Here is an 11,210-nt window from a genome sequence, read left to right as displayed (position 1 = left end):
ATTTTCTTTGGAAAGATACAGTAATTAGGGTAACCTGAGAAGAACCAAAATGTTTGTACCTAATCCACAAATACTCATTTCAGGGCAATCCACAAATACTCATTTCAGGGCAAATACTCATTTCACAACAAAGTCCTTAATTATAAATTCCCCAATAAGTTTCTACTTCTCTCTGTCCTATGACATATGAGTTTCTAAATCTTTTGATCTAAAAAGGACCTTAGCTCTATAAATTAATATATTTGTGATAATGACCCTTGCTAACATAGTGTGTAACATGAAAATGAGGAAGGGTAGACTTTTTCACCATCAGAGCAACTGTAAAATATATATACTCTTGAGGAAAGAATTTGAATAAGTCCTAAGTTATATTACAAAATATGCATGGTATTATGTAAGCTGCTGTTGTAAAGATACTTTTAAAGCAAATGCATGCAATTCTATTAAATCAAGAACTTTCACAGATTGATAAATTAAGCTCCGTGACATATTAACTGTATGAATATAACAATCCATTTCATTCAAAAGAACTATGTAAAATAAAGGTAAAACAAACTATGTCATGATTGTTTAATAAATTCATATAAGCAGAGTTTATTTGGCAAGGCAAATTGAAGAGCTATCCATCAGTAGGTTAGGGTGAGTACAATGCTATACAGTAAATTAAAGGCTCTGTGTGAAGCAGAGTAAACAGGATACAACTACCGGAAGTGCAAACTGCATGTTTGAAAACAGCTGTGGTACGTGTTCAGTTATTTTGTATCTCCAAGAGAATTCTTTTTCAAAAAAAAAAAATCGCATACAAAGGTTAGATGAATTATCATGTGAATGGTTGAAACTCTCTGATGTAACAAATCTCCCAGGATTACAGGTCTACTAAACAGATTTCCTTCTCTTTCCAAATACATTATTGATCAATTTGGCCATTGATTTAGATCCACTGGGTCGTCTCTTTTCTTTGAGTTTGACATTTATCAGGATGTCCCTGATAATTCTGATGAACATCATTTCCACCTCCAGAGACTGCTCCGCTGCAGACAGTTCACAGAATTGGCATCGGTTATCCAGCGCCAGCTTTTGCCCTTCTTCCCAGCCAACCTCTCGCACATGACAAAGATCTCGTTTGTTGCCAACCAAAAATACTGCTGATTCCACAGCTCTAAAGTAGAGATATACAATTTTTAGCAAGATTGTTTTAACTTTTTTTAAACACATAGATTTATAGCTGAAGGATTATAAATTTAAAAAATTGAGTGTGTATGTCTGTTACTTATGGTCATGTGTGGGTATAGTTACACATAGCTTAAAATCATTTTAGATAGAATGTAGTAAATGACACAGAAGCAACAAGGCTCTTAAAGCCTAGGATTTGAAGTAACGTGGACCCATTATTGAATTCTGGTGCTGTCTGCCAAGTAAGTATGATTGTTACCTTTCCCACTTTCAGTGTCCTTTAGTGTAAAAATATGGTACATATTCATCATGGAATACTATGCAGCCATAAAAAAGAATGAGAGCATGTCCTTTTCAGGGACGTGGATAGACCTGGAGGCCATTATCCTTAGTAAACTGACACAAGAACAGAAAACCAAATACTGCATGTTCTCACTCATACGTTGACCTAAATGACAAGAACACATGGACACATAGAAGGGAACAACACACTGGGGCCTATTGGAAGATCAACGGTGAGAGGAAGAAGGGGATCAGGAAAAATTAATTAATGGGTTCTAGTCTTCACACCTGAGTGTCGAAATAAACTATACAGCAAACTCCCATGACACAAGTTTACCTATGTAAAAAACCTGCACACCTACCCTTGAACCTAAATTTAAAGCATTTAAAATATCAAAATAACCCTCCTCACAAAGAATTCTCACAGAGATTAAAGCTCATGGAGATTATATACGTTAAATCATGTATATAAGTATATCTAACATAGGCCCAGGCAATGAAAGTTGCTCACAAGTATTATTTTTCACGTTCCTTATCAATTGCAAGAGAAGAGCTAGAAAATGTCTCTTTACTTATGGTTATTGTAATTGAGCAGTTAATTTAGATAAAATTTTCATGAGCAAAAATATTATTTGATACTTATTGCTGTTTTTTCTTAGGTAATATCTATTATAACATACTCTAGAGAAAACTGTATTACATCACAAACTTGTCCAACTCCCCTGTTTAAGAAAATGTGTCTTTGTTAAGATAAAATGTCTCTGCAACGATCAAAATATCCTCCTTGGTTATAGCGAAGCAATACGAAAATAGAATTTGAATTGAAGAATATAGTAAAATCACGAGGCTTTAAATGGCATAGAACACTGCAAAGATATCTACTATAAGGAAAAAATGGGTGAACGCAGGCAGTCTGCAATTCTTATTGGCTCCGATTCCACTAAAAGTTGGTTTCATTCAGATGACAATGTGTGGTGAACTTTAAAAAATGTTACTAAGGTATTTTTTGGTCTACTTTATGAAACTATTGAAAAGGGTAAATGAGAAGGAATATACACAAATGTTTTCAAGGGTGGGGCACAAGTATCAGATATAATTTAATGAAAGTTATATACTCTGCTTTCCTAGTCTTTTACAGATTGAGAACTGAAAATATTCAAAGAATTATCTAATCAATAAATTAAAAGATTTCCTGAAAAATGTCCAATACATTTTTATGCTTTCAATGTGTTCTTAAGTGGTCCTTGAGTGATTACTTTGATTTGAAGAAGTATCAGAATTTTATTCCTGTCCCATACCTACATCATGATGCTTAAACATAAGATATTTAATGATTAAAACAATGGAGTCCTAAAATATCCGTCATATTATAGGATATAAGAGCTATGAGGCACCTCAATAAAATCACATCTGTTTCTCCTATCCTGCTGCCATCAGTTAAATTAGAAAAATGAGCTTTAGAGATTAAAGTGGCTTATTTAAGTCAAATCAAAGGAAAGCAACAATGTACCTCATCTAACTCCAGGGAAATACACCTTATCAATGATTATCCCATGATTTCTGTGTAGTGGACACTTAAAATAGATATAAAACATACACGTGCCATTTCTCAGTAATAATATTGTGCTTTTTTTTACTTGCCAGATTAGACTGCTATTTAGATTCGAAGGACAAAATTGATTAAAAGCACAAGAATTTTTTACAATCAACACATTGAGCAAAAATAAATACTTTATGGAAAAGGTCAAGAAGACTGAAAAATGGGGAAAACTAAAATGGAAAACTCAGATGCTTAAACTTTTATCTGTTAATGAAACAATGGCTTACGGAACAACCATGTCTTTCTTCATAGTTCTTTGTGTCAAAACAATTAAGAATAAAGAATTGTTGATCAGCCCTTTATTGTAGGAGGTAAATGGAGAAGAATGTCTTCTCATATTTAGAATTTGTAAACAGTTTGATTATTCAGTCTATTTTGCTTTGATACATTGAACAACCCAGTGACTAGAAATTGGATTTCACGGGATGCCAAATGTAATAAATCTGGATTTATTTAGTATCCTTAACAATTTTGTGAGAATGAAAAGGCAAGGTTGGAAGGCGAACTATCTTATATACAAAAGACCATTATTTTGCAAGTGAGTGTAATGTTAACAATACAAGCTGTCTTGTAAAATAGCCATTTACTCAGGGCAAGTAACTGTTTATGTCAGCCGGGATATAAAGCATTCTCATCTTATTCCTTTTACTACATATGTAACTCCTGTGGAATGGGAAGGTGAATTGTTCAGGGCTGTTAAATTTTGTAATTGGAAGGCTGTATTAAACTCTTCCTAATGATGCTTACAGCTATATGATGATTTACTAAAAAGGAAGGAGAAAGGAATGAAAAATACCTTACCTTTTACAATGGCTAGTCTGTGGTGCCCGGATTCTGTAGATCAATGCTTTTGCAAAAGCAAATGAAGACCTATCACTGATGTCATACACAATAACAAACCCATCTGCCCAGTGCAGCTCACTTGTGAGGGAGAATTTTGCTTTCTGTGTCTGAAAATAAACAAGTACATTAAAAGCGTTGGGATCTGATACAGTTAAGCAATAGAGACCCCTTTCATCTGAAGGAGATATCAATAAGCTGAATACTAATATTTTCTAAAATCCGGTTTCTTTGTTTCTCTCTTATTACTCTTTGTCCTTAATTAAATGTGATTAAATGTAAAACAGAACATAATAAAGTTATATTTATCTCATTTTATAACTTTTCTAGAAGACGTCTCCACTTTTTCTGAAAATCTGATGAGATACAATAATTGCCTTTTGAACTAAAACCCACATAATTTGTTTTGAAAATATGTAATTTTTAATCTATGTTTGTAAATGGAATACCTACTGATTTTTGGTACTGGATTTAAATCAACAAAATCCAAAAATATTATAGAGGTTTAGCTAAAATATGTAAGGTATGTTTTTATTTACTGAAAATGGTCTGTCTCCTATAGCTGTTTTGAAACCCTGAATGGATGTTCATTTTTCTCTTATTTGTTTAATCCGATTTTAACTGCTTTCGCATATGAATGGGCAAGTAGGTTTGCACTGAAAATCTATCTTACTTATTATGTTCTATTGACAACTGGTTAGTCATAAGTGTAACTTAGGGAAAATGTAAAGTGAATTGATAAGCCACTTAACTATTAACTTCTGACAGCGACACTGTGACCTGATAGAAATATGCTGTAGAAACAGCTAATGCTGCAATTTTAAAGATATTTGTGATATTATAATTTTTACATGAACTTACAGAAGTGCAAGATAATGGGATTGAAAACATTAGAAAATAGTCTCTTAAATAAAAATGAGAAGAAACCGGTTTTAACACTGCAACATCTCACCCCCATACAATCTTCAAATCATGATTTTTAAAAAAAAAAAATCAATCAATCAATTAATCAGTGAAAAGACGGTTTTGTTTTACTTACTTGAGAACAAGGGTCATATATTTCCAGATTTAGTTGTTTTCTTTCCAAACACATATGCTTGTTATACACAGAGTCTGCAAAATATGCATATCTACTGTCAGTATGAAAAGACTGCAAATGTGAACTCATACCTGAATCACAGTCTGAAAAATTCAACCACTCATATTTTAGTGGAATCATATTGTCCCTTTTTTACAATGCTGGTGACTGAAAGCATGTATTTGTTGTGTTTGCTCAGATACGTTTCTTACAAATGAATCTCAGCACTATCTCTATTCACATACATGCCTTTGTGCTCATATACTTATCTTCCATTCTATTGCTGTAGATGGAACGTCTATGTTCCCATCTAAAGCAAATCCATTCCCTCTCAGCTAGGGATGATTTCTTCTCACCTACTGAAAGATATGGCTTCAGTAATTCTGCTTCCCTCTCATATATCATATTTTTTCCTCTTTATTATATAAGCAGCAGCACCTTACAAACCTGAAAAATTTCTTCTAACTTAAATGTAGTATGACTTAATCCTTAATTCTGTAAATTGATTTTTTTTTTGCTTTATTGATACCATTAATGTAGTTGGTCACTCCTGCCTTCTAAAAGTTTTCTTTACGTGACCTTCAAGGCAACACTGTCTCCATTTTGTTTAATTCCTTGTTGGTCTGTCTTAACGTTTTTGTTCACCTCCCCCACCCACACTGTCTTCTCACATTTCAAATGTGGATCCAGTTCACAGAGTTCTTTATGTAGATTCCTTTTCAGAGCTCTTCTAGTCTCAAGCCAACATATGCCAATTATTTCAGATGAACCCAACTTACATCTGAAGCCAACCTCATCCCTGAACTCCCGACACAAATAACTTGCTATTGGACATCTCCATTTAGATACTTGACAGATATCTCAACCTCAACACTCCTCAAGCTGAATCTCTATATCCCTGCAAAGGCTGCATCTTCCACAATTTTCCATTTTGTTAAATGGCATATCCATAACTCCAGTTTCTCAAGTAAAAAACCTTAGGATTAACCTTGATTATTTATTTGTCTTATGTCACATATTTATTCCAAAATGTACGTATGCAAAAATTAATTTATTCTAAAATTCCTTTTTAGTCTACCTTCAAAGTATATCTTGAACTTGTCTGCATCTCATCACCTCCCTTGCTAGCACTCTGGTCTAGGCCACCCGCATTACTTGCCTAAGTTACCACAAAGCCTCCCAAGTCATCTTTCTGTTTCCATCCTTCCGCTAACCTCCGTCCTGTTCCTAGTGTATTCTCAACACAGAAGGAAAAGTGAACCTTGAAACCAGATCATGTCACTTGTCCGGTCAAATTTCTTCAATGACTCCTCATTTCTCAGAGTTAGAGTTGGCTTCTTAACTCCTACCAGGTTACATTTAATGAAGTTTGTTATAGTTTAATGAAACCTTAAATTGTGTTTTCAGCCTTTCCTTCTAAACTTTATGGATTTATTATTGACTCCAAACCACAATATTTCCTTCCAGTCATTTAAAATTATCCGATCTCAAATCTCTAAAACCACCAGCATCATCAATTCTCACATTTTTAGAATTGTATTATTTCCCCTTCTAGTTTTAATTCATAAAGAGGAGTCATTTTTTGCTAATGAGTTTTTGATCATTTGATTGTCTTTTCTAAGATGCCTCTAGGTTTTTTATTTTTCCTTGAGATATAACAGCTAGAATGTGTAAACATTTCATTTGTTTATATAACTATACTATATCAAAGATTAAGTTGAGGACTTTTGTTGTTATTTGGATGGCATATTGTTTTATGTTTGCTTTGTTTTTTAGTTCTGGGGCATTTTCTCATGCCCGAGTCTTAAATTGTATGTTACATTGACCTTTTTGACTGATGTCATTGGCCTCACAAATGAAATAAAAGGAATTTTTCTTTTTTTGTTCTTCAATTTCTATAATCAGTTTTCAGGCTCCTGCCATTAAATGTTCATAATGTCATATGGACTGAAATACCATGTTGAATTCACGTAGGAAAAAACACAATGTAATATATTAAACCTATTTTCTGAGATACTCTAATTGTGCTACTTCATGATTGAATTCTAAAGATTTTTGTTGGTTTCTCATGGAAAAACATACTTGCAATCATAAATTCCTCTTATTCTAAATAAGTAATAATCAACAAAAACATTTCCCTTTTTCCCAATTTTTATATTTTCTATAATCTGCCGTTCTTATATTTTAAAAAAAGAAAAAATATTCACGCCCTCATCTCATTCCTTCAGTCAGGTAAGATATTAGCACCATTATATCACTTAATTGGTAAGCCAAAAATATGCTCAGATTTGTGGCAAAATTTCTCACTTTTTGTGTTGTACTATTTTCCATACTTTATGCTAATTCTAGTCAAAAAAAAACATAAATTTATAGAAGAATTTGTGAAATAATATTAAAATTATATCAGAATGCCCTGACCTGTGTTTTAGAATTTTTCTATATTTCCATAAATGACTTATATAATAATAACATAATCTTTAATCAAGGCATATTTTTCCTATTGTTTCTTATGGTTTTACAATAAAAATAAACTTTATTCTATTGTTAGTTGTGGTTTTAGTGTTAATTTTCTCTTGTTTTTTTAAAGAATGGGATTTAATTTCAAAGTTGTTTTATACCTTACAAAAAATACTCACAGTTACATGTTCTACAATATTTTGAAGAGAGGATCTTAGTTTTACTGTTTTTCCAGTTCCAGACTTTGAAACCAGCTGACTTTCTAATACATCTTACTTACCATCAAATTGGGTGAATTTTACCATAAAACAACATTTAATTCAAGTTCCTATTTTGGCATTTCTAATCAGAATATGTGAATAAATAAATAGCTTTATATGCATAAAAATGGTATAGTCTATCAAAATGCTTCTCTGTTCTTAAGTGGGATTTAATTATAATGTTAAAAATGTTAAGTTAAAAATGTCTAGAGTGGTGACTTACCAAAATTAGAAGCATATTCTCCAATGAACCGCTTAGTAAGAAACCTCACTGTAAGGGCTGCAAAGCAAACAAGCCAGATTTAGGGCTGTTATATTTTATGATCCAGATACTTCATTTATGTGCATAATGTTTTAGTTCTTAGATCAAAAATATGCAAAAATTAATAAAGACATTAAAATTTTGTTAAATTTTGTTCTAAGTAGTAGTTAACAATATTTCCACGATACAATCAAATAACTAGAAAGCTAGGCAGAAAGCGATCTTAAAGTGCTGCACACCTAAATCCCTATGCAATTCATTCATTATCACAAAACATAAAGTCACTTACATTTTGCAACAGAAACGGATTTCTCACTATATTTGAGATGCAAGAATTTGACATCTGTTTATTTTCTCTCTATCAAATTCAGTCTGACTTCAAGGAACTATATGTAAGAATCACAAGGACACTACCAAGTATTTGCAGTTATTTAAAGACATAGGGACCTACAAATCCAGGAAGCAGAAAAAGAATCTCTGGCATCCGTTCATCATGTCACAGCTCCTGTGTTTGGCCAGTTAGGATGTTATGATTCTTTAGGCTCAACTGGCTCTATGGGTGGCATCCAGCCATTATAATGTGGCCGAAACCGAAGTAAAACACAAAAAAACAAAAGCACTTCCAAAGGTGGAGCACATATTGCTCAGTTCCAGGACATCCACCAAGCCATGCCCCCTCAAAGTTCTTTTATCTCAGTAATGCTGCATTTAAAATAGTGTCCACAAATCTCCAAACAACCCTCAACTCTAGTTTCAGAGCAGATGAGTTCTATCAAGATCGCTGTTTGGCAAACTAGTGGGTATGAGGGCAGGTGTGTTGAAGTGAGATGTAGGTGGGATAGTGATGTCCTGTTATTCCTATGATTGTAAACATCAGTAGATCAATATGGAAATTAACATTTCAGATAGTTATCTTGCCATACCTTCCTACAGATTCTGTAAACATGCAGCTACTTGCCTATAAAAGTGAAAACTCCTAGTGAAAAATAATGTGCATATCATCCCAGTGAGATAATGTTATCATAGATGTATTTTCATACGTATATATAAAATATACACATATTAAAAATACATGGTTAATGGTTAACATGTCAATGTTTCTCACTCTTCCTACATTCATACCATAGAAGACATCACCACTCACCAGATTTGCCTGTTCCTTCACCACCCAAAACAGCAAGCTTCACGTCATTCATCTTGCTTTTCTGCGTCTTGGTCGGTCCTGTCTTCTGGAACTATGCTGCCCTGTGACAAACATTTTTTTTAACTTTCTTTTTATGTCTACTCTCACTTCTCTAAGAACAACTCCGCCCCATATTCCTACCAGCCAACAATAACTTTACAAATGTTTTTCTAGAGTAGTTTTCAATTCAGTTTTAACATAACATTTTTTTAAAAACTGGAGTTACTGTTTAGACAAAAAGGCTTATTAAGATGATACGTATATATTTATAACAGAACCTTAGCTTACAATTCTCTACTTTTGTGTACCTGGAATCTACTTTCTTTTAAGACCTAAACAAGTATAATTTCTTTTCATTTAAAAAATGTTTAGAGGATGGGTAAACATTGGTCTATATTTACCTTGATTGGATTGGTTTGTTTGTTGTGTTAGTATCAGAGCCTGTATCTGCCAGGATTTCTTCTACAGAAAAAAAAGGGGGGAAAATCCCTTAATTCAATCACAAAAAAAGAGAATAAGAATCTAGGCTTTAGACGTTTAGGTTTGACACCAATGCAGATAAATAGCTAGACCATGTTTGTGAATCATATGAGGTTCTCAAAAAACAAAATGAGCACTAAAGAGTTTAAAATTCTCCAATGTCTTATTTAAGAAGTAGTTTCTCCTTTAAAAAATGTTTTGTCTCCAGACATGGTGGCTCATAACTGGAATTCCAGCACTTTGGGAGGCCGAGGTGGGAGGATCACGAGGTCAGGAGTTCAAGACCAACCTCACCAACATGGTGAAATCCTATCTCTACTAAAAATACAAAAATCAGCTGGGCATGGCGGTGCATGTCTGTAATCCCAGCTACTCAGGAGGTTGAGGCAGGAGAACCACTTGAATCCTGGAGGCAGAGGTTGCAGCGACTCGAGATCATGCTGCTGAACTCCAGTCTGGGTATGAGAGTGAGACCCCATCTCAAAAAAAAGAAAAAAAAGAGTTTTTTCCATAGACAACAGTAACATTTCTAGAGAAAAATAAAACAGTCAATATCATTTGTTAGAAAAGAAACATAAACCTGTCATATTTCCTTATGTAGAACATTGAAATTAAAAAGAGAAACGATAAAGGAAAGAAAATTGGGAAGTAGTATTCCGGCATGGTTCATTCCTGCTGTATAAGAAGGAGGTAAAGTTAATATGCAAAACGCTGAGTTTTTCATGCTTCTTTTTATCAGATTTCCCTACTACTCCAAGTACCCTATTATTTTCTTCATTTTTATTTATTTTATTTTATTTATTTATTTATTTTTTTTTTTTTTTTTTTTTTTTTTTGAGAAGGAGTTTCGCACTTATTACCCAGGCTGGAGTGCAATGGCGCGATCTCGGCTCCCCGCAACCTCCGCCTCCTGGGTTCAGGCAATTCTCCTGCCTCAGCCTCCCGAGTAGCTGGGATTACAGGCACGCGCCACCATGCCCAGCTAATTTTTTGTATTTTTAGTAGAGACGGGGTTTCACTATGTTGACCAGGATGGTCTCGATCTCTTGACCTCATGATCCACCCGCCTCGGCCTCCCAAAGTGCTGGGATTACAGGCGTGAACCACCGCGCCCGGCCTCTTCATCTTTTATCTCCAATTTAGTTACGTAAAAATTCTACAACAAATAAAATAAGTCTACATGTATGTACTAACTTTTGAGGCCCAAGTGAAAATAATATTACTATTACAGGAGTAATGATTTACTTTTTAAAAAATGCATTTATTCAACAAATATTTCCTACTTGCAAGTATATTTTAAAACTATGTTAGCCTTAACAATCCACTGTTGGTAAATCATGAATTTCCTGCCTTGATAAAGTTTACACTCTGTTCGAGAAAATTGAAACAATTAAAATTACAGTAAATAGGGTTGTTGCTAAAATTGGACTGGGGAAAGCAGAACACGTGGATATAAAGGTCTTCAGAAAGTAGCTAAATCTTAAAACATGAGTAAGAACCACAGAGAGAGTGAAGAAAAAGTGATTTGTGATTAAGGAGATGTGTCTGTTACAAAAGAAGAAACAGACTCCATAAAGGAAAAGGAGCAAGAGAGA

General features: G+C 33.7%; 1 protein-coding gene across 1 annotated transcript; it reads right to left on the bottom strand.

Moving 5' to 3' along the window:
* Window positions 1-557: 557 nt before the first annotated feature.
* On the bottom strand, window positions 558-9,204 carry RERGL (RERG like). The gene is made up of 5 exons (XM_002752103.7): window positions 9,097-9,204; window positions 7,914-7,970; window positions 4,935-5,008; window positions 3,857-4,005; window positions 558-1,159 (listed from the first exon to the last, which is right to left on the bottom strand). Exons 1-5 carry the CDS (start codon window positions 9,146-9,148, stop codon window positions 877-879), a joined length of 615 nt encoding a protein of 204 aa, XP_002752149.4. The 5' UTR covers window positions 9,149-9,204; the 3' UTR covers window positions 558-876.
* Window positions 9,205-11,210: the final 2,006 nt, after the last annotated feature.

The sequence above is a fragment of the Callithrix jacchus genome, chromosome 9, assembly GCF_049354715.1.
Source record: "Callithrix jacchus isolate 240 chromosome 9, calJac240_pri, whole genome shotgun sequence".
Lineage (NCBI taxonomy): Eukaryota > Metazoa > Chordata > Mammalia > Primates > Cebidae > Callithrix > Callithrix jacchus.
The sequence above is the reverse complement of the archived record's forward strand: the minus strand, read 5'-3'. Positions and strand labels throughout refer to the sequence as shown.